This window comes from Cherax quadricarinatus, chromosome 22, assembly GCF_038502225.1.
Source record: "Cherax quadricarinatus isolate ZL_2023a chromosome 22, ASM3850222v1, whole genome shotgun sequence".
NCBI lineage: Eukaryota > Metazoa > Arthropoda > Malacostraca > Decapoda > Parastacidae > Cherax > Cherax quadricarinatus.
In genome coordinates, this window is record NC_091313.1 from 37,297,955 (window position 1) to 37,322,646 (window position 24,692).

The 24,692-nt window shown below is 42.5% G+C and overlaps 1 protein-coding gene across 1 annotated transcript in view; it reads left to right on the forward strand.

Moving 5' to 3' along the window:
* LOC128689818 (keratin-associated protein 16-1-like) overlaps nucleotides 1-24,692 on the forward strand; it is a 79,149-nt gene that overhangs the window by 27,214 nt on the left and 27,243 nt on the right. Inside the window, exons 4-5 of the mRNA XM_070087713.1 lie at nucleotides 5,495-5,731; nucleotides 7,537-7,776. Coding sequence (XP_069943814.1) covers nucleotides 5,495-5,731; nucleotides 7,537-7,776 — 477 coding nt within the window. The remainder of the gene's footprint in view (nucleotides 1-5,494; nucleotides 5,732-7,536; nucleotides 7,777-24,692) is intronic.

Here is a 24,692-nt window from a genome sequence, read left to right on the forward strand (position 1 = left end):
GAAGACGGTAGTCCTACAGGGAGTAGTAGTAGTAGTTAAAGTGGTAGTAGTAGTATTAGTGGTAGTAATAGTAATAATAGCAGTAGTAATGGTAGTAGAAGTGGTAGTAATAGTAGTAGTAGTATCAGTAGTAGCAATAGCAGTAGTAATGGTAGTAGTAGAAGTGGTAGTATTAGTAGTAGTAATGGTAGTAGTGGTAGATGTGTTTTAATTGAGGATGGTGTCATTGAAGATTCTCGGAGATAACGAAGTTGTTTTTATTATGTTTAGGATGTAACGGCTGTCTCCATGTACTTGCGCGCATTTGTGTTTGGTTGAGACAACCAGACGGGTAATCTCCATCTCGTGAGGTCGTCAGTTGTTGGACACGGGCGTTGTTTGCGTTTTGTTTATTGACACAATAATATATCTTTATTTAGTACATGTACAAGATATACAGTCCTAGCTGACATCAATGACAAACTACTATATAGAAAGCCGCTTGTTATGCAGAGCATTTCCCGCAAATTAGGTCAGTTTTGTCCCAGGATGCAACCCACCCCAGTCGACTATTTCTCAGATACTTATTTTCCTAATGGGCAAACATGGATAACCGGTATAAAGAAACGCCCAGTGTTTCTACCCTCGATGGGAACTGAACCCAGACCCATCCCGTGTGAAGCGAGAGCTTTAGCCACCAGGCCTTTCAGGCGTGTTTCGCGGGTGCGGGATGTTTCTCCAAAACGTTTTACACATTACTCGGCAGGGAATGGTGTACACACCTGCGTGGATTAGTTTTTGGCACTTAATATTAGATTTGGTGACAACTTAGATTGAGATGCTTGTGCGGTTGTCTCTGGTGAGTAAATAAGGCATGAAAATGGTGTGAACGCGATTAATTGGTATTTCTGCAAGCGGGGAGTAAATGATACGTCTTCGGAGGCTTCTTACTTTATTTGTAATGTAGTGGTGGGTACACAGGCTTGTGTTGTGCCCATGGCCCGGGTAGGGCCATGCCCACGAGAGGGAGAACTAGTAGGCCTTGTGTCTTGCTGCCAGGCCGCTGAGTGAGCGAGTGGGACCAGCGTCCCACTGACTTTGGGCTGGCTAGAGGGCAGCACCTTAGTGCCGCGAAATATGAACTAAGCTGGCAGACAGCATAGGCTGTCTGTGCAGACAGTACAGGCTGTCTACAATGGAGCTCCGAAAATCTTCGATGTATAACAGCATATTCTTCCTCTAGTAACTCTGGTCTGTAGATACTGAAAGCTCATGGAAAGCATACTGTTGCAATGTCTCATTTGATTTTAGGATAAAAATGTTGGCAGGTTTTCAGCAGACTTTTAACCTGAGTAAAATATTGTTGTGCATGAGAACATCAACGAACGGAAGTTGTCGTTGGTTTCCTCTTAAGTAAATTGAATTGAAGGCTCAATCATTTTCTTTGTAGCTGGTGGGCAGTGTTGTGTCCATAAGAGACATCGCCCAAGTGACGCATCTATGTGATGTAGTTAGAAACAATGTTATTGAAGCGTTCGGTTTACTAAGTTTCCCATATAAAGATTTACTAGTACTGTGCAGATGATGAACCCAATACTCGTCCCGTTATTTTTGTTTGTAGAGGCTATTATTGAAAAAGAAACAGTTATACCTAATGCATAGATCAATGAGATCGATGAAGTTGTTAGGCGGAAATGGCAGTGAGAAGTAATGAATGTGTAACGAACCAGCTCAATTGCCTACATAGGGTAGACTTTATGACTAAGGTGGTGAAATCCAGACTTGTGGAAAATTGCATTTATCTGAATGTAACTAATTATGTACATAACAGTAAATGATAACAAAGATAATTATTATTTATCAATGTTACATAGACAAGTAGGAATTTGGGACACCTAGGTCGCAAAAATGTCTCCCTTCGATACCTACCACTGTCATAACCACAAGTTGCTCTGGACCTATTAATTAAATGAAATGTACATACACCAGGAATACTGGTAAATATATAAATTTGTGGACTGTATATTAAAAATAATAAATGGTTTTATATATACACAATTACATAACAGAAGGAAAATGTATCTTAATATCACTCACCAATTTGACTGGATATTAAGTTGTATCATACTCAGAAAAACCTCACTAACTAAATTTATGAAAACACTGGCCAGAATTATACACAAATCTAGAGAGCTTATCTGAGGTTCCTGGAGCTGTCTTGTCCAGTCGTCTGATATCTCAAGTTATGCAGGAATGCACATCCAACAATTTCGCCTCCTATTTGAGAGGTGCCAATCCAATTTTAACCTCTAGAGCACGAAAAATTCTTCCCATTATATTAACGTTGTATCCAATTCAAAACCAAGATGGCGAGTCCCCTTCTACGCAGACGCAGGCTTTCCGTTTTCTATGACATAAATATTATTAAATACAGTATGGCCATCTATTTACATATAAATACTGAATTTCTGGAAAATATATACAGTATTTTCCACAAGACTGCTGATTGTCTTATTCCTGACAGGAAAGTTTTTAATGCGACTGAGTTAATCACCAGTGTGTTTAAGGAATGTGTGGCTGATAGAACCTAAGAGACCAGAACGATGTTTGGTAAGAACACTGGTTAAACTAAGTGGAACATTCCATAGAACAGACGTGACTAGTCTCAAAGACGAGTTTCGTTTATGGCTGTTTCGTAGATAAAATACATGTGTAAATTTTGTTTCCCGGAACAAGGTATAGCGGGTTCTTCAGTGCGATTGAAAACTTGTCTGACTTTGAATGATAAATTTTTGACATGTCACATTATTGGCTGTTAATGTGCTGGTAAGTTGTAAGGTCGTTAAAAAGATGCACACTTTTTGAAATTGCCGTCTTCTCGGTTTTATATGACGATTCTGCCCCCTGAATCTGTTATGGTGATGACTGTGTTGGGGCCCTTAGCAAGATCTTGGAAGACTGTTTCATACCTTCTGGTAATAGTAGAAGAGAACGGCTCATATATAAGGCATTAATGAAGATGGAGGAGACATTGCCAATGTGCAACAAGTGGTGGAAATATAATGCAGAGGAGTCCTTTATTTCTTCAATGTTTCATCCAACAAAGTACTTGGAAAATCCCAGCGTGGGGAGGAACGTTGTACAAATAAAGGATTTCTTTTCACTTTTCTTCACTTTAGTGAGATCCTGTATGAAGTCTTCTTGAAAGTGACTGTTGCAGTGTTTGGTGTTCTTGTTCCCAACGCCTAGTTGGTGGATGGGCTTGCACAAGTCAGTAGGAATTTTAAGGCCTAGGATGAGTGCCGGAATTTCGTAACTGGATATTGTGTGTGAGGACAGATTATTGATCAGAAAATTGATGTTTGATTTATGAACAGTATACTGACTAACGACAAGCTCCCATTCCTCAGCCTCTTCATACACAATACAACAGTTTATCCAGGTTCAAATTCTACAGAAAAATATACTAATATCTATTAACATTACCTCCAGTCAGGCCATAAAAACCAAACGAGGCAATGATAAAAACTTTTTCTAAGTACCTTACGTATCTGCAGCTCTGAGTTCTAAGACGAAGATTGAGCGAGTTCATACACAAAGCATTTTTGGAGCTCCATTTCCATGCTTTCATTTCTGATTGCAAGAACTGCGCCTTACAGATCTTGAATTATCCAGGCAGCAGCACCAGTTCCCGTAAAATTATCGTCTATTCTAACTGTTGCCAAAGGGAGCAACAGAGGAGGCACCACCACAAGTCACCATCAACATCACAACTACGAAAATTCTAATTCCGCTGGTGTTTGCACTATTCACTGAGTGAGATGCGAGTATTCACTGCAGAAACCTCCTGCACCTTTGAAACTTGCCTGTACAAACGCATTTATGCCAGCAGGTGTAATAACCTTAACACCAGTGTGCAGCATCGGAACAACACTAACTACCATATGAAGTGGAATTATGTCAGTGTAGTTGTTGAAGAACAAGACACGACATCGTAATTACATTTAGGAAGCCCTTATAACTGCCTCTTACACTGTTAAACAGAATATTAGTACCTTTATCTCCTATATTCTAGCACGAAACCTAATTAAAAAACACCATCACTTGAAGCACCTCTACACTACTACTACTACTACTACTACTACTACTACTACTACAGCTGTATAGTCCTTGTGGCTTAGCGCTTCTTTTTGATTATAATACTACTACTACTACTACTACTACTACTACTACTACTACTACTACTACTACTACAGCTGTAGCTATTACTTCTACTACTACTACTGTTGTTGCTGCTGATGCTTTTATTACGACTACTACTACTAATAACAGTAATAATACCTTACCCTCTTTCCAGGCACTCTCTTCCTCACTGTGTTAATGAAATATATGTATTAGTAAGCAAAACGTTGTCTTAAAATGAGCTCTTATTAAGTTGTAAATATGTTCATTTACTTACATGTTGTTGGTATTTCTATCAATACATAGACAGGAAAATGAAGAGTGAAATAGCAGGTTAGAGTAATTAACAGTGAGCCTAATTTGTACAGCAGCGCATCCTCCAACTTTAATAAAATGTACTTGGTAATATTAATTATGTAATGGTGTAATATTTTCTGCTTTGCCAGAACTTAGTTCAGTTATGCTAACGTAACGTAGGATGTTACATATTTAAATTTTATGGTTTAGCTGTTGCGGGGGAAGTGTAGTAATGTGTGATAACACCCGTTTTATTTGCTTGATAAACTAAATGTAGAGTATAATTTAAGTTGTGAAAGTGGATGATGACTTATGGCACACAGTAGTTATAAAGAGAACAGATCAAGTTAGAGCATCGTGTTGAGGTAATACTCTTTGGAGAATTTCTTATAGAATTTCTTATAGAGTGATTGAAAGGGACAGAGAGTGTCAGAGTTGTCCAAAGGGTTAAGTGAGAGATTCCCGAGGGAGACAGGAGAGTTCTCACGGGTGTCAAGGAGTTTTCAAGGGTGTCAAAGAGTTCTCGACGGTGGTAAAAAGTTCTTTGATTACATCAAAGATTTAAGATGATATCAACGAGATAGGGTTTCAGAAAGTTTATAATGTCAGTTTTCAAAGGTATCCCAACTTCCTGTCGAGAGATCTCGAAGGTATCGAAGAGATGGTCTCAAGAGTGCCAGAGGTTTCTTAATTGTTAATGATATTTTCAAGACTCTCGGAGTTATCGTGGGTGTCAGAAGAGAGTTTCTCGTAGGATGGAATTCTGTATTGTCACTGATTTGTTTCAAAGATGTCAAAAAAAGATCTTAATTGAAAAAGGGGTCAAAAAGCATTAATAAATAGCATACAATTAAACATTTAGTTTAGAATTTAATATAAATAGGGTAGTAGAAAATTTTCTAACACAGCGTTCCATCGCAGCAAATTTCAGCAGAATGATTAAAATATTAAAAAATATATATATTGATATTTTATACTAATGATTCTTTCCTATTGATATCGACGCATGTAATACTGGAAATTTTATCTTCAACAGAGTGTAATGCACAACCTTTCTGTAACGACGGTAACGGTGTGTGCAGAGAAGCTTGTCACAGTCAAGAGAGGGAGATAGAGAATGGTTGCAGTGTCTCTGGTTGTAAATGTTGCACACTGCAGGTTGCCACGTGTAACGCCTCTGCACAATGTCCTGGAATGTGTGTGGACTCCAGGAAGTGCACTAAGCCTCTCCATAACTCTCGCTGCTCGGGACGTCACTGCATTTGTTGTGACAGTAAGCATTTTTGGTCTCTTGTTGCTTATTCAGATACAGGTACGCATAAATACCATTATCATAACTGGGACAAGAAGAAAGCTGGTCCCCAGCAGAGAAACCTGATGTACGCTTTCCTAGGAAAATAACTCTCCAATACAATTGAAGAGGGACGAGGAGCTTGTTGTAGCCTGACCACCTGACAGTATTAGAGTTAAAATTATAATCTTAATTTTTAAGGGGTGAACGCCTCGGTCAAATGACCATAAGCTCCAGTGGTGGGTCATGATAGAGTTAAGATCCTCGTTAGGAAACAATTGTCCTGTTTCCTGACGAATCTTACCTAACCTGACAGCCAACACCAACGTAGGACAAGGAGGCTGTTAACTAGCCTCTCCCAGTCCACTATTTCCTTACATAAAAGTGATGCAGTGTCTCATTATTCCTTTTGTATTCCATGTAATATTCATCGTTTGCTGGATGAATGTTTTGCACATTTACTTTGAATGGCCAGAATTCTGGAACTGCAGAAATATTATAAAAATTAGACTGACATCAATGGTTATAAGCAGTCAGAGGTCAGAGAGATGGAAAATAAGTAACACAGCAAGTAATGTTCAGAAAAACCCTATTTAACACATCATTTTTTCTCCTGGATTTCAATAACATCTTTATTTTGCATCTTAGCAGTTTCATCGCTTTAATATTCCAGGAGATGTAGAGAAACTGTTCTCCAACACCAGCTGAACCTTATCGTGAGTAGACCGTCACATACTTAGCAATATGACTTTCTAAGATTCTTTCAATTTTCCTAATGTTTAATTCTGAGGCAACCGCTTACACGGAGACAGAGTTTCCTCTCACTTTCACTGAAGACATTGGTATAAACCTTGGTAATAAATACCGACAAGTTGGTTTAGAAAGACACGTAAGCAAACACTATGACATATTTATTAGAAAACGTTTCGGTCCTGGGACCTTGATCACTTCTAACATGTTAGAAGTGATCGAAACGTTTTCTAATAAATATGTCAGTGTTTGCTTACGTGTCTTTCTAAACCAACTGAAGACATTACGTACCCAAATGTGCTCCATTATTCTGCGTAATGTGTGTCATTGAAAGTGCCAAAACATCGAACACTGGAAGGGAGGAGCTTCTCAACAGCATCAACAGCCATCACAACATCAATGTATCTACAACAAATATGAAAAAAAATAGCCATACTAATATTCAAGTAAAGTGGCTTTTAGATTCAGTTATTGGGCAAAAGCTAAATGATGGTCAACGTAACACCAGTCATAGTTATATTAACATAGGGTTCCGATACAAAACTTGCTGATACAAAAACACCAGAAGAATATATCCCAACCGGCACGTAAACAAATAAGGAAAATGGGGTAAGGGCGCTCTCTGGAATACATGAAATGTAAATAATTCCATGGTAAGACACCTTGACCTCAACAAGTACAAGTAGCAGAGCTGCCTTACATAGGAACCATCTCCTTCCCTAGATAGGGAACTCGACTGGGATGCTTCACCGGAATTAATAAAATATGTTATTTGTATTATTAAATATGATGATTTTATTCATTAGTAAATATGATGCTTTCTTTCATCGACAATAAACAGATGCTTTGTTTATAAAACACTCTTGCTTTCTTAAATATGAGTTGCTTGCTGCATTGAACAAGTGATATACTTGTGTTCAACCACTACCAGCCTGTGTTCTTCTGGAAATCAAATATTTGAGGTGTTCAGCAATTGATTGTGTTCCTCAACGAATAAGATTGTGTTCTACAGATAATTTGTTTCTGATCCTCAATAGAGTGTAATGCTCAGCCTTTCTGTAATGGTGGTCATGGAGTGTGCCGGAACAGCTGTCTGAGCCACGAGCGTGAGGATGAGGGAAGCAGCTGTGGTGAATCAGGCTGTAAGTGCTGCACAGTGCGCCTCGCTGTCTGTCTCAGCTCCAACAATTGTTCTGGCATTTGCCTCGATTCCAGCCTGTGCACAAATCCCATAGCTAACAGTTCTTGTTCCGGGGATTACTGTGTGTGCTGTGACAGTAAGTAGCCAATCTTTGTTCCAGGGATTATTGTGAATTTTGTGATAATTACTAGGATTGTTCAGGAAATCATCAGTCATGACAGAAATTGTTCCAGGGATTATTGTGAATTTTGTGATAATAACTAGGATTGTTCAGGGAATCATCACTGTGTCGTGACACTCTTTTACGAAAGATTGTATCCCAGAGTATTTATCGAGAAGAACTCCACTCCATTTGCACACTTATTATCCAGAAAAAATCTATTTATATATTTATAGTCAATAAAATAAGTATTTTATACTTTCATTTGATGTAGCAGAAATTATATTGACAAGAAACTAAACAAAAAAGTACGTATGTCTTTATACAGATTTTCTTGATATTTATTGTTTGTCAACATACTGTGTGCTCGCCAACACATTCAATGTATATTTTTCAATAAGTTCCTTGTGTGTTTTCCACCATGTATATTCTGGTGTTTCTCAGTGTGCGTTCCATGTGTTTCTCAATATGTTCTATATGGGATTATAAGGGAAAGTTCTCTTTTATGTATATAGTTTTGTGTGAATTGGAGTGTGATTGTGTGGGTCGTTTGAGTATTGAATCTCTACACTCTGGAGTAGCTGTAGATTTCGCTGCTCAACAGTTTTTGAAAAGATGTATGCTTCTTAAATGAAATTAGTTAATTCTTATTTATTTTCATATCCTGAATCCAAGTATCACCTTGAAAAATGCTTATTGGCTGTTGTGATAGAAACACAGGCCTTATCTCTAGGCTTTATTGAACATAGAATCTTCATAGTACTTCTGCAACAACAAAATATAATGACTAGTACATCTAATAACTGCTTCTACAGGGATGGTGATGTCTTGCATATGTCAAGAGAAAAGTTATAACTACAGGCCACATATTTAAACTCGCCATGTAATCTGCATCACTAATATATGGATATAAGAGAAGAGAATCACACACCATGTGTTGGCGCCCATGACACACACCAAGCTGTTGTTGTTGTTAAGGGCCCCGAGAGGTGGTGCAGTATTATCCTGCTGCTGCTCCCCACAGGAGCAGTATCACTACAATCTCCCCCTTCTAAAATATCAGAGACAGTAATCTCCCAAACTGTTAGGTGGGCGACGTACACGTCCCGACCTTCGTAGCCCTTGAGCCTCTTCACCAGGTTCAATATTTTCCAGCGGGGTTTGACTAACTGCTGGAGCAGAATCCTCTATTTCCATAGGGGTAGTCTCAAGGGGCTTTCCAGGAGAAAACGAAGCATCTTTCACATCTATTGGTGTATCTTGAGATTCCACACTAATGGGGATTTCAACTGGGGCTAAATGTCTTATAGATACTGTAGTCTCTTCACCATTTTGGTAGCGAATGTGGGCGTAATGTGGATTAGCTTGCAGGAGCTCTACCTCTTCTTTTTGATTATAATAATAATAATACCTCTTCCACTAAAGGATCCGTCTTGTTCATCCTACGGTGACTCTTCAGGAGAACGGGTCCAGGATGACATAACCAAGTGGGCACGGAGGCTCCCGTAGAGGAACGACGTGAATAGTTGAGGAGTCTTTCATGAGGGGTTGCATTAGTAGCTGTGCACAGCAATGATCTAATAGAGTGAAGAGCATCAGGTAGGACAGTTTGCCAGTGTTGAACAGGTAGATTGCGCGACTTCAATGTCATTGTAACTGCCTTCCATATAGTACCATTGAACTGCTCCACTTGACCATTGCCTTGAGGGTTGTAGCTTGTTGTTCTGCTGCAGGCAATACCTTTGCTAGCCAAAAACTCCTGAAGTTCGTTACTCATGAACGAGGATCCCCTGTCTGAATGGATATAAGCTGGCATACCAAAAATAGAGAACAACTGTGAAAGACAACTAATAACAGTTGAAGCAGTCATATTTGCACAGGGGAACACAAAGGGAAACCTTGAATATTCATCTACTATGTTAAGGAAATATCTATTCTGATTTCTGCTTGGTAGAGGTCCTTTGGAATCTATATTCAGCCTCTCGAAAGGCTGAGTGGATTTTATGAGATGAGTCTTCTCTGGCTGATGAAAGTTTGGCTTGCAATCTGCACATACTCTGCATGCTCTGTGTGGCTTAGCGCTTCTTTTTGATTATAATAATAATAATCTGCATGCTCTGATCACTTGTCGCACATCTTTCACTGAGTAGGGCATGTTCTTTGATTTGACAAAATGGTACAGGCGTGTAACTCCTGGGTGACACAAAGCCTTGCAGAGCTCTGAGAGTGATTGCAAATCATGACATGCTGCTCCACAGTGGGACCTAGAGAATGCATCAGGTGAGATGTTCTCTTGACCCGGTCGGTACAGAATATCAAAGTCATAACACGATAGTTCCATCCTCCAGCGTAATATCTTGTCATTCTTTATCCTACTTTTGTGCTTCTTGTCGAACATATACATCATGGACCGTTGGTCAGTCTTTATGGTGAAATGTTTACCAGTTAAATAATGCCTCCAGTGGCGAACTGCTACTTTGATGGCCTGGGCTTCCTTTTCTACAGCAGCGTAACACTTCTCTGATCCTTGAAAAGTTCTCGAAAAGAAGGCTACTGGTCGTCCTGCCTGAGATAAGACTGCAGCAATGGCAATGTCAGATGCATCCGTTTCCACTTCGAATGGTAGGGACTCATCAATGGCTTGAACTACTGAGTTTTCAATGTCCTGTTTGAGAGCATGGAAAGCGGCTTCTGCTTCCTTTGTCACAGGAAATGTGGTTGCACTCAATGGGCGGACTTTACTTGAATAGTTGTAGATCCATTGTGAGTAATAAGCAAAGAGACCAAGAGTTCTTCGGAGTGACTTTTTGTCTTGAGGCATTGGAAGTTCCCGTAGAGGTCGTAGTCGTTCAGGGTCTGGGAATATTGAACCTCCTTCCACTACATAACCAAGGATGCTAAGCCTTTTAGTTGAAAAAGTGCACTTTTCCTCATTGTAACTGATATTTTTCTTCTTTAGCGGCTTCCAAAAACTTATCAAGGTTTGCATCATGTTCCTCCTGGGTCTTGCCACAAATGGTAACATTATCTAAATACTCATAAGCTCCCATGAGCTGCTCTTCCTGAATGAGTGAATCCATAATTCGTTGGAAGCAGGCTACCCTATTGGTGACTCCAAAAGGGACTCTGGTAAACTGATACAGGCCATCACCAGCCTGAAATGCTGTGTATGGTTTATCTTCATTCCTTATAGGGACTTGATGATAGGCACTCTGTAGATCAGTTGTGCTAAACACATAGTACTGAGCAATTTTGTTCACTGTATCATCAATTCGAGGTAGAGGGTACCCATCAAGAAGTGTAAATTTGTTGATTGTCTCAGAGTAATCGATAGCCAGCCTCAGTTTCCTATAATCATCCTTAACAACAACAACCTGTGCACGCCAAGGGGAATCACTCGCTTCTATAATACCCTCCTTCAGCAGCCTCTGAGTTTTTCTCAATGAACATCCGATCCTCATAAGAATAGTGGCGTGACTTAGCTGATATAGGATGGCAGTCCGCGGTAAGATTTGCAAACAGCTTTGGTGGGTCTACCCTTAAAGTGCTAAGTCCACAGACAACAAGAGGAGGCAGTTCACCTCCATATGTTAAGGTGACACTACCATGCAGCTTCTGAAAGTCCTGACCAAGGATAACATCAGAGCACAGTTGTGGCAGAATAGCTAAATGTACATCTTGATAATCCTTTCCATTAACTCTGAGATTTACCTTACAAAACCCTAAGGTCTGAATAGAGAGAGATGTTGATGCCATGGAAACGGTACCTGATGAGTGATGTACAGTCAAGGAGTGGCGTTTAACTAAGTCAAGGTTGATGAAACTCTCTGAGCTGCCACTATCAATAAGACCATCTACTTCTGTTCCTTTGATGAATACTTTCACAACTGCCTTTGACAGTGAATTTGGAGTAGCCGCAGAAGTCACTGTTGCTAGAGTCGCATGATCACTGGAATGTGTGGAGGCACTAGCTCTTGTTTATGCATTAGCACGACATACTTTAGCAAAGTGACCTTTCTTGTGGCATTTATGGCACATTGCTTCACGAGCAGGACACTTTGGACGTGGATGTCTTGAAAAACCACAAAAGAAACACACCGTACCTGCTGCTGCTGTCACTGAGGCAGGTTCCACAGTAACTTCATTGCAAGAGTCTTGGTCAGGAATTGCAGCACTTACCACTCGAGAAGGCTGAGTGGTACTGTATACTTCAGAATTCTTCTGGGCTGAATCTAGAGCTCTTGCCTGATCAAAGGCAGTGGCTAAGTTGAGAGTTTTATTCTCCAATAAACGCTGCCTTATTATTGGTGATTGCAGGCCACTGATATCACTGATAAAAGCATCCCTGATGGACTCTTCACAATACTGAGCAGCTGTCACTGCTTGGAAGTGACAGTCCTTACCTAAAATTTTCAGTGCTTGAAGGTATTCCTCTAAGGATTCATCAATCTGCTGGCGGCGAGTTGCAAGGCGATAGCGTGCAAAGATTTCATTTGTAGGTTTAATATACTGAGACTTGAGGGTTTTGATAGCATCTTCATAGGTATTACACTCAGAAATAGCCTCATATATCTTAGGTGACACAAAATTGATGAGCAGACTTAGTTTATCTAGATCTTCTTTAGGAAGGGCTCCCAAGAAGTTTTCGAAAGTCTTAAACCAGTGCTTCCATTCCTGAGCAGCCGTTGATAAGCTGGGGTCACAGTCTAGCCTCTCAGGTTTCAGTAAACGCTCCATGTTGTGATGTAGTCTAGCGCAGGATCACCACCAGGTAGCCCAGGATTCTATGTTCAATAAATTGTTGTGATAGAAACACAGGCCTTATCTCTAGGCTTTATTGAACATAGAATCTTCATAGTACTTCTGCAACAACAAAATATAATGACTAGTACATCTAATAACTGCTTCTACAGGGATGGTGATGTCTTGCATATGTCAAGAGAAAAGTTATAACTACAGGCCACATATTTAAACTCACCATGTAATCTGCATCACTAATATATGGATATAAGAGAAGGGAATCACTCACCATGTGTTGTCACCCATGACACACACCAAGCTGTTGTTGTTGTTGTTAAGGGCCCCGAGAGGTGGTGCAGTATTATCCTGCTGCTGCTCCCCACAGGAGCAGTATCACTACATTGGCTACCGGTTTAAAGAAACGAGACATGAAAATTTTTAATTATTTTATTATAACGTACAGTATGTGTCAGTATGTTTTTAACTATAATCCGTACCTTTCTGCTTGTCGCTTATAGTGGGCTAAAGAATCATCTCTTGCCAATGTCCAACAATAGTCTGCAAGCATTCTTGTGCCCCATTTGCCCTGGTACCATTTTTCCATGGTTGAAATATCTTGGTGAAACCTTTTACCATGTTCGTCACTAACTGCCTCAATAGAAATGGACCCCTTTTTTTTCTTTGACAAGCCCTTTTGCACTGGAGGTACCATGCAGAAATAATGATTGTTGGTATGGTCTGTTGGCTCCCGCCATGCCACTGGCACAGCAAAAGGCATTCCTTTCCTCTTCCTGTTCAAGCATTGGCGAAGGTTAGTAGCACAATTGTTGCAGCACAATCCTAGTCACCAATCTTGCAGCCAAAATATAGGTGATATGCCTTTCTAACCATAGCAGTTATATGGTGCTTCTGTGATGCAAAGGTCACTCACCACAAATGTAGCAGAAGTTGTCTGCCCTGTTCACACAAGTATGAGATATCTGAAAGAAGAAAACAACAAACAGTTAGAAGATAAACAGAAAATTTATTCATTAATTTATTATAATACAGAACATGACGGTTAAGGAGAAATATATTTATATCTTTCAGTAGGAAAATAAAATTAATATAATGTGCTTCGCTTCACATGCATATCAATAGCTTGCTCAGTGAATATTTATTATATGTTTCAAGTGTCTGGCTAAGAAAATCACCTACCTTTCACCTCAAAATATAAACTTGCACAGTACAACCACCTTCTATGACTGCTGGAACAATAATGAAGATAAGTGAGACTGACTGTGGTAAGAAACACACTGCTGCAAGCCTGCTGGAACCTGTTGTGACACGTAAGTGTATACTGAAAAGTTGAGCTAACAAACAATTTTAACCATGATGCTCATGATCAGTGACCTAAAATTAGTTGGAAATTGCTACTTTGGTCTCGGAAGCATTTTGGTTGTTGACTAGTGTTTCCTGTGCTATGAATTACATGAATTCACTTGACTATCTGACTATCCTGTGTGTGTTTTCGCTTGTGCATATTTTTCTTGATGCTGTCAGCTATCTTGAGTTCATGGCAAATTAGTTTTTAAGGCACAGTAATGATTTATTTTCTCTCACCAGTCTTTTAAAGCCTTCAGTTTATCGAATGTCAGCCACATGTCATGAGGGTAACTGCTGTGTGTGAGTGTGTTTCTCCCCAATCTAGAGTATTTTGAGCCTGCCAGCGAAACTTGGGGGATTTTAAGAGATGCTTTTACTTTGCCAAAAACTTCTGTAAACTAGTCCAATTCGCTTCATATTCCGTTATTGTGGGAATCCACCTCATGTACAACTGTCACTGGAAGCGGTGCTGGTATTCTGTCTCTTCGTTATCCTGTATGAGAGTTCTCAGCCAGATGATAGATCATTGTATGAACAGTTCACCCAGATCTGTGCCTGTCTTCTGCTGCACTCCACCGTGTTGACGTGCTCTCCTCATTAGCGCTTAAGCTTTTTCTTACTAGGGTGCTCCAATTTCAATGTTCGCTTTCAGGCGGCCGAATCTTTTGCTTCTTTCTTCCTTGGGGGTTCTATTGACTTCACATTGGACCATAATAGACCAGAGCCAGACTACAGTATCACTGGCTGCTCCATTCCTCTTTCTGGAGGAAGCTACGAATTGTTTTTTATGCCTTAGCTTTGATTCGTTATCAGTGTATGGTTTACCTTGCTCATTGTATGGTTCCTCTTCAAGGGGGGCTCCTTCTAGTAGTGAAGAGGCTCTTGGTCTGAGGAAATGGACCTCTTGATCTTCTTCCCCCGACCGAACCTAATTACCCTCCAATCCTCCCTTCCCTACCCCACCCTCCCCATACCTCCCTTTTCTCCCCTCTCCCCATCCTCCCCTTGTTTTCCATCTCGTTTGTGGCCTCTGGGGTCCTCCCCTCTGGCATTACAGTTTGTAGGTAGGGGATGGCGTGCCCGGGTTCGTCCCACTCTGTGAGGACTCTCGGAGGTGGTGTGGTTTGCCGTGGAATCTGAAATGTCTGAAGGTGCCCTGCTACTTTCCCAGATTTCCAGGAAGTGGGTGGGGTGCCCTTCAGGTAATGGGTGTATCTCCAGAAGCGGCCTGCCGGTTTTGGGAGGTGGCAGCCGAAGGAAGCATAATTTGTAGGCTGGAATATTGCTGCACACTATCAGCACCTTTCAAGGCAGGTGAAATTGCTGACCTAGAAAATGTACAGAGAACCTTCACGGCGCGCATAACGGAGATAAAACACCTCAATTACTGGGAGAGCTTGAAGTTCCTGAACCTGTATTCCCTGGAACACAGGCGGGAGAGATACATGATTATATACACCTGGAAAATCCTAGAGGGACTAGTACCGAACTTGCGCACGAGAATCACTCTCAACGAAAGCAGAAGACTTGGCAGACGATGCAACATCCCCCCAATGAAAAGCAAGGGTGTCAATAGCACGTTAAGAGACCATACAATAAGTGTCAGGGGCCCGAGACTGTTCAACTGCCTCCCAGCAGTCTTCAAGCTGGCACTGGACAAGCACCTTAAGTCGGTACCTGACCAGCCGGGCTGTGGCTCATACGTTGGTTTGCGTGCAACCAGCAGTAACAGCCTAGTTGATCAGGCTCTGATCCACCAGGAGGCCTGGTGACAGACCGGGCGGCGGGGAACTCTCTCCAGGTAAACTCCAGGTGTCTGACCGCCCTTTCTTTTGTTCGCCGAGGTAGCTCGGTAGATCTGGGGCTGCTATCCCGGAGCGCTGGTTTACTGGTATGGAGGGTAGGGTATCGCATGGGTTCCACGCTGCATCTTCACTACCTGTGGGCTCGAGCCCCTCTTGGATGAGGGGAGGAGCTTTCAGCCCCTCCATGCCTCCGAGCGACTGTCCCTTTTTTTTTCTTTCCTTCTTTCCTTTTTTTTTTTCTTAAAATAACAAGGAGATATCATAGAAAAGCACCTTTATTATGGAGTCTTCGCCCAGTGAAACCTTTTCTTCTCCCAGACCCCTTTCTGTTCCCACACCCTGTTCTGACCCGGCTTCATTATAGGTTCATTCTCTTGACCCTTCTCATACCCCTGTACCTTCTGCCGCAGACGCTTCGTCACCTGCTTCAGGTGCTGCGGTGTTTACCTGGAGTTTACCTGGAGAGAGTTCCGGGGGTCAACGCCCCCGCGGCCCGGTCTGTGACCAGGCCTCCTGGTGGATCAGAGCCTGATCAACCAGGCTGTTGCTGCTGGCTGCACGCAAACTAACGTACGAGCCACAGCCCGGCTGATCAGGAACTGACTTTAGGTGCTTGTCCAGTGCCAGCTTGAAGACTGCCAGGGGTCTGTTGGTAATCCCCCTTATGTGTGCTGGGAGGCAGTTGAACAGTCTCGGGCCCCTGACACTTATTGTATGGTCTCTTAACGTGCTAGTGACACCCCTGCTTTTCATTGGGGGGATGGTGCATCGTCTGCCAAGTCTTTTGCTTTCGTAGTGAGTGATTTTCATGTGCAAGTTCGGTACTAGTCCCTCTAGGATTTTCCAGGTGTATATAATCATGTATCTCTCCCTCCTGCGTTCCAGGGAATACAGGTTTAGGAACCTCAAGCGCTCCCAGTAATTGAGGTGTTTTATCTCCGTTATGCGCGCCGTGAAAGTTCTCTGTACATTTTCTAGGTCGGCAATTTCACCTGCCTTGAAAGGTGCTGTTAGTGTGCAGCAATATTCCAGCCTAGATAGAACAAGTGACCTGAAGAGTGTCATCATGGGCTTGGCCTCCCTAGTTTTGAAGGTTCTCATTATCCATCCTGTCATTTTTCTAGCAGATGCGATTGATACAATGTTATGGTCCTTGAAGGTGAGATCCTCCGACATGATCACTCCCAGGTCTTTGACGTTGGTGTTTCGCTCTATTTTGTGGCCAGAATTTGTTTTGTACTCTGATGAAGATTTAATTTCCTCATGTTTACCATATCTGAGTAATTGAAATTTCTCATCGTTGAACTTCATATTGTTTTCTGCAGCCCACTGAAAGATTTGGTTGATGTCCGCCTGGAGCTTTGCAGTGTCTGCAATGGAAGACACTGTCATGCAGATTCGGGTGTCATCCGCAAAGGAAGACACTGTGCTGTGGCTGACATCCTTGTCTATGTCGGATATGAGGATGAGGAACAAGATGGGAGCGAGTACTGTTCCTTGTGGAACAGAGCTTTTCACCGTAGCTGCCTCGGACTTTACTCTGTTGACGACTACTGTGTTCTGTTAGTGAGGAAATTATAGATCCATCGACCGACTTTTCCTGTTATTCCTTTAGCACGCATTTTGTGCGCTATTATGCCATGGTCACACTTGTCGAAGGGTTTTGCAAAGTCTGTATATATTACATGTGCATTATTTTTGTCTTCTAGTGCATTTAGGACCTTGTCGTAGTGATCCAATAGTTGAGACAGACAGGAGCGACCTGTTCTAAACCCATGTTGCCCTGGGTTGTGTAACTGATGGGTTTCTAGATGGGTGGTGATCTTGCTTCTTAGGACCCTTTCAAAGATTTTTATGATATGGGATGTTAGTGCTATTGGTCTGTAGTTCTTTGCTGTTGCTTTACTGCCCCCTTTGTGGAGTGGGGCTATGTCTGTTGTTTTTAGTAACTGTGGGACGACCCCCGTGTCCATGCTCCCTCTCCATAGGATGGAAAAGGCTCGTGATAGGGGCTTCTTGCAGTTCTTGATGAACACAGAGTTCCATGAGTCTGGCCCTAGGGCAGAGTGCATGGGCATGTCATTTATCGCCTGTTCGAAGTCATTTGGCGTCAGGATAACATCGGATAGGCTTGTGCTAATCAAATTTTGTGGCTCTCTCATAAAAAATTCATTTTGATCTTCGACTCTCAGTCTGGTTAGCGGCTTGCTAAAAACTGAGTCATATTGGGACTTGAGTAGCTCACTCATTTCCTTGCTGTCATCTGTGTAGGACCCATCTTGTTTAAGTAGGGGCCCAATACTGGACGTTGTTCTCGATTTTGATTTGGCATAGGAGAAGAAATACTTTGGGTTTCTTTCGATTTCGTTTATGGCTTTTAGTTCTTCCCGCGATTCCTGACTCCTAAAGGATTCTTTTAGCTTAAGTTCGATGCTTGCTATTTCTCTGACCAGTGTCTCCCTACGCATTTCAGATATATTGACCTCTTTTAGCCGCTCTGTTATTCTTTTCCGTCGCCTGTAAAGGGAGCGCCTGTCTCTTTCTATTTTACATCTACTCCTCCTTTTTCTTAGAGGAATAAGCCTTGTGCATACATCGAGTGCCACCGAGTTAATCTGTTCTAGGCATAAGTTGGGGTCTGTGTTGCTTAGTATATCTTCCCAGCTTATATCGGTTAGGACTTGGTTTACTTGGTCCCACTTTATGTTTTTGTTATTGAAGTTGAATTTGGTGAATGCTCCCTCGTGACTAATCTCATTTTGTCGGTCTGGGGCTCCGCGCATACATGTCTGAACCTCAATTATGTTGTGATCTGAGTATATTGTTTTTGATATGGTGACATTTCTTATCAGATCATCATTGTTAGTGAAGATGAGGTCTAGTGTATTCTCCAGTCTAGTAGGCTCTATTATTTGCTGGTTTAAATTGAATTTTGTGCAGAGATTTAAAAGCTCGCGTGAGTGTGAGTTTTCATCAGAGCTGCCTCCTGGTGTTATTACTGCAACAATATTATTTGCTATATTCCTCCATTTTAGGTGCCTTAAGTTGAAATCCCCCAGGAGCAAGATGTTGGGTGCAGGAGCTGGAAGATTTTCCAGACAGTGGTCAATTTTTAACAGCTGTTCCTGGAATTTCTGGGATGTTGCATCCGGAGGCTTGTAGACTACCACAATGACTAGGTTTTGGTTCTCGACCTTTACTGCTAAAACTTCCACTACATCATTTGAGGCATTTAGCAGTTCTGTGCAAACAAGTGACTCTGCAATGTACAGGCCAAACCCCCCCCTCCTTTTGCCTGTTCACTCTGTCACATCTGTATAGGTTGTAACCTGGGATCCATATTTCGTTGTCCAAGTGATCCTTTATGTGGGTCTCAGTGAAAGCCGCGAACATTGCCTTTGCCTCTGCAAGCAGTCCACGGATGAAAGGTATTTTGTTGTTTGTTGCTGGCTTTAGACCCTGTATATTTGCAAAGAAGAATGTTATCGGACTGGTGGTATTGTTGGTACTGGGGGGGGGGATTTTTTTCCGGCATTAGTATCTGTATCTGTTGGTTTGGAGTGGAGGCCATCGACTGTGGTTCCACTCCAGGAATGACTGGATTTGGTGTACGATTTCTGCCATTTCCTGCCAGTTTTTTTTCCTTCCTGGCACTAAAAAACCTCTCCCTCTTGAGTGGCTGTGGCTACCCAGGTTTTCCCATGGCCTGGATGTTTTGTATCTTTTTGTCCCCTTTAGATGGTATGCCTGGCAATTTAAGTTATAGCACAGTCTTTCCTGTACTGAAGAGGTACACAGTTCAGGGTGAAAAAGCTTACATGCTGCTACTTTTAGCATGCCTTTCACAATGCGTCCGGCTTCCCTGAATGCAGTGCGATGGTTTTCGGATTGTCCACCTCCCTCAGGTCAGACCGCCTGCGGTACTACTCCTAAACGTCCAAGACAACCTACTGATGACAGTTCGTCGATGATCACTCAAACGACCTATGCAACACTCGCTACCTTTGCATACCGGGATAATGAGTATGCAATGGACAAATTATTTTCTTTACAAATGATGTCTCGAACTGATTACCTTCTGATCATGGAATTGGTAAAACTCTTTAACAACACGTTGGCCAAAATATATCCTTCCACGCTTTTCGAAGTTGTGTGCATGTCGCTAGAGTACAGAATTCAGAGCATGCTCGTGCTCTCTCCCACATCACTTCCATAGATAACATACCAGTCACCGTTCGTAAGCACGCTACTCATAATTCTTGCAGTGGTATTCTGGTCTTACCACGTACCATTGTGCAGAGAGATTTTTTTTGTCTTGTGGCGATGATATTTTAAAACATTTAGCCCTTCAAAACATCCCTATTCTTATGGTAGATACATACATCCTGCCCGCTCGTGGGCGGAAGCACTAGTAACATCGTTCATTTAACCTTCGATTGCCATGAACTTCCGACCTCTGTCTGTATTGTGAGCCATCGCCTAGAGATCCGTCAAGTAGTTCCCACTACCCAACAGTGTCGTAATTGCTGGCATTTTGGGCATCCTGCTAAACACTGCAGATCAACGGCAGAATGCCCGGTCTGTGGTGCAGCAGATCTTTCCAGTACGTCTTGTAGTTTTCCCTCTTGTCTCGATTGCAAGGAACCTCATCCTTCCTTTTCATGCCGTTGCCAGGTCTATTTTAATGAATGAGAGATCCGTTATCTTAAGGAGCATGAGGGCCTTACACTATGGCTGTCTCTCAGCTCAACCTTCCTCGTGTCCCGTACGCTCGAGTAGCCCGAAGATCTCCACCCTCGAGTAGCCCAAAGATCTCCACCCTCGACGGGCCTTCCACCTCCCAATCCATCTGTGTCTGTCCGTGTCTTCAGGGGTCACTCCAGTTTTTAATTCTTTTGCAATTTTATCCTCTGACACACCTACCTCCACACCACCTCCTACTTCTGCTTCTTCATCTCGCTCGCTTGCTTCCCAGCCTACAAGACCTTGCAGACCTACACTTTCCTCACGTCCATCACCTACACAGAATTTCTTCTGCCTTGGAGCCTAGTTCTCACCCCTTTCCAGCTCTCACACGAAGGTGGGGGTTCACCCCCCTCGTGTAGTCCCCTCTTTCCCTGTTCCCCCCATCTTATTCCATAGTTGTCCTCCAACCTCCTTCCTCTCCCGTTACACTGCGGGACTCTTCTACCACGTCATACACCCCACCCCCCTCGGACCTCTTTGGTTGCCTCCATAGTTACTACGACCTTTACAGGCAATGCCTCTCCTGTCTCTGACATCGTGGCATCGTCGACTTCCTTAACCGAGAGTTAGACGCTATCTCCAGCTATATTATGGAGACGACACCCACGATGGACGCCAATGCACCTCATTCTACACCTTCTATTTCATGACCCTCGCAACAAGCTATTCCTCTGCAACATTCTAATTCTTCTGTGCTTACATGCTTACCATTGCCCCCACACATTGACTTTACTGATCCTAAACGCCCATAGGTTTTATAGTTTCTTATTGTTGCCATTTTTGTTTCTGTACATAATGTCCTTTGTACAATGGAATATTCGTGGCCTTAGGGGCAATCGAGGAGAACTCCAAGTGTTGCTCTCCCAGTTGTCCCCGGTATGTGCTGGGTTGCAAAAGCCCAAAATTCGTTCTGCTGTCATTCACCCCGTTTCGGGCTATGTGCTGTTACATTCTCCCGATCGCATAAGAATCACATAATGAAAGTGTGTTTCTTGTGTGCGTTGTTACACCGTATCAACAAGTTTTTGTTCATTCCCCGCTGCATTATACTGCAGCTCGTATTTATTTACACAGATGGTTTACAGTTTGCTCTCTTTATCTGTCTCCCTCCCGTGCATTCTGTATCTCTGATATCGCTTTTTTAATTTCTTCTCTACCGCCGCCCATCTTGTTGAGTGATTTTAACATTCACCATCACCTGTGGGGAGGGTCCCACTGTGACTCTTGTGGTGATCAGTTGGATACTCTTCTCGCTTCTCATCGTCTTCATGTTTTAAACACGGGTGCTCCTACCCATTTTGACTCTCGCACTCAGTCTCTCTCCTGCTTTGATCTTACTGTCTGTTCATCGCCCATTGCACTTGATTTTGCGTGGTCTGCTCTTCCATATTTACATGATAGTGATCACTTTCCCATCCTTCTTACTTCTACTATGTAAACCCGACCATTTCATAGCCCTCGTTGGCAATTTGCTCAAGCAGATTCTGACTTAAACCTCCATCTTACCATCTTTTGCAAGGATCCCCTTTCGTCCTCTATTGATGAACTGGCACAGGTAGGCATTCTCAGGCATGCATACCTTGGTGGCATCATACATGCACCCACGCAGAGAGTTTAAAACGTGCTACATGGAGCCGTTATCGATATAATAGTACCGCAGAGCATCTGTTGGATTTTAAGTGGGCAAGCACAGTTGCTAGTCGATTTATTTGTGATGTTAAACGCACTTGTTGGCGAGACTAAGTGTCTACCATTACCTCGTCTTCCCCGAAAAAGGTGCAGAAATTGTGTGGTAAGTACACTCCAGACCCAGCTCCTGTTTTGCAGGTTGCTTAAGATGATGTCGTAGAACCTCTAGAAATTGCCACAGAAATTGGGAACTATCTTGTCCATATCTCCCGAGGGCTTCACCTCTGTCCCTTATTTGTTGCGTCTAAGCCTACCAAAGAGCAATTGCCCTAAGATTTCTCCCCCAGTGAATTGGAGCCATATAATGTACCTTTTGCTCTCCTAAAATTGGAGTCCAAACTTTCAATTTGCCGGCCGTCAGCAACGGGACTCGATGATATCCACATCATTATGCTACAACATCTCCATTCTAGGCCCTTCTCATTCTTTTACGTCTTTTCAATCTTATTTGAGAATGAGGGGTTCTCCCTCAATGATGGAAATTGGATATTGTGCTACCGCTTCACAAACCGGGCACCTTGGGGCATGACACCTCTCTATCGTCCCATTGCCCTGACCAGTGTGGTCTGCAAGGTAATGGAACAATTGGTGAATAAACGTCTGATGTGGTTCTCAGGGACTCAAAATACTTTCCCCTCGCCAATATGGCTTTTGCAAAGGCCGCTCTACTGTAGACCCCTTGCTCCACTTAAATACATATATTCGAAATCCTTTGCTAACAACCACTCTGTCCTAGGAGTCTTTTTTGTTCTAGAGAAGACATATGACACCACTTGGAGGTATAACATTCTTGTCCAAGCCCACTCCTTAGACCTCCGTGCTAATCTGCCAAAACTTCATCGTTGCTTTCTTGTCCGATAGACATTTTCGGCTCTGTATTGGCGTCCTCGCTGTCCTTGGACTTTGTACAAGCCGAAGGAGTCCCACAGGGTTGTGTCCTCAGTACTACTCCTTTTCTCCTTTGCATATTTGGTCGTCATTTTATGTTGATGACTTCTCTATAGCTTACTCTGACACTGACTGTCGACTAGTAGCAGCCTCCCTTCAGGTTGTCATAGACCAAGTCTCCCATTGGACCACTTCTCATGGCTTTAAATTTTATTTATTTTTTATTATCACACTGGCCGATTCCCACCAAGGCAGGGTGGCCCGAAAAAGAAAAACTTTCACCATCATTCACTCCATCACTGTCTTGCCAGAAGGGTGCTTTACACTACAGTTTTTAAACTGCAACATTAACACCCCTCCTTCAGAGTGCAGGCACTGTACTTCCCATCTCCAGGACTCAAGTCCGGCCTGCCGGTTTCCCTGAACCCCTTCATAAAGGTTACTTTGCTCACACTCCAACAGCACGTCAAGTATTAAAAACCATTTGTCTCCATTTACTAATATCAAACACGCTCACGCATGCCTGCTGGAAGCCCAAGCCCCTCGCACACAAAAGCTCCTTTACCCCCTCCCTCCAACCTTTCCTAGGCCGACCCCTACCCCGCCTTCCTTCCACTAGAGACTGATACACTCTTGAAGTCACTCTGTTTCGCTCCATTCTCTCTACATGTCCGAACCACCTCAACAACCCTTCCTCAGCCCTCTGGACAACAGTTTTGGTAATCCCGCACCTCCTCCTAACTTCCAAACTACGAATTCTCTGCATTATATTCACACTACACATTGCCCTCAGACATGACATCTCCACTGCCTCCAGCCTTCTCCTCGCTGCAACATTCATCACCCATACAGCATTGTAATCCTTATTGAGAATAAACTTTGAATTTGAATTTGAATATAAGAGCGTTGGTAAAACTATACTCTCATACATTCCCCTCTTTGCCTCCAAGGACAAAGTTCTTTGTCTCCACAGACTCCTAAGTGCACCACTCACCCTTTTCCCCTCATCAATTCTATGACTCACCTCATCTTTCATAGACCCATCCGCTGACACGTCCACTCCCAATTATCTGAATACATTCACCTCCTCCATACTCTCTCCCTCCAATCTGATATCCAATCTTTCATCACCTAATCTTTTTGTTATCCTCATTACCTTACTCTTTCCTGTATTCACTTTTAATTTTCTTTTGCACACCCTACCAAATTCATCCACCAATCTCTGCAGCTTCTCTTCAGAATCTCCCAAGATCAGTGTCATCAGCAAAGAGCAACTGTGACAACTCCCACTTTGTGTGATTCTTTATCTTTTAACTCCACACCTCTTGCCAAGACCCTCCCAGTTACTTCTCTTACAACCCCATCTATAAATATATTAAACAACCACGGTGACATCACACATCCTTGTCTAAGACCTACTTTTACTGGGAAATAATTTCCCTCTTTCCTACATACTCTAACTTGAGCCTCACTATCCTCGTAAAAACTCTTCACTGCTTTCAGTAACCTACCGCCTACACCATACACCTGCAACATCTGCCACATTGCCCCCCTATCCACCCTGTCATACGCCTTTTCCAAATCCATAAATGCCACAAAGACCTCTTTAGCCTTATCTAAATACTGTTCACTTATATGTTTCACTGTAAACATCTGGTC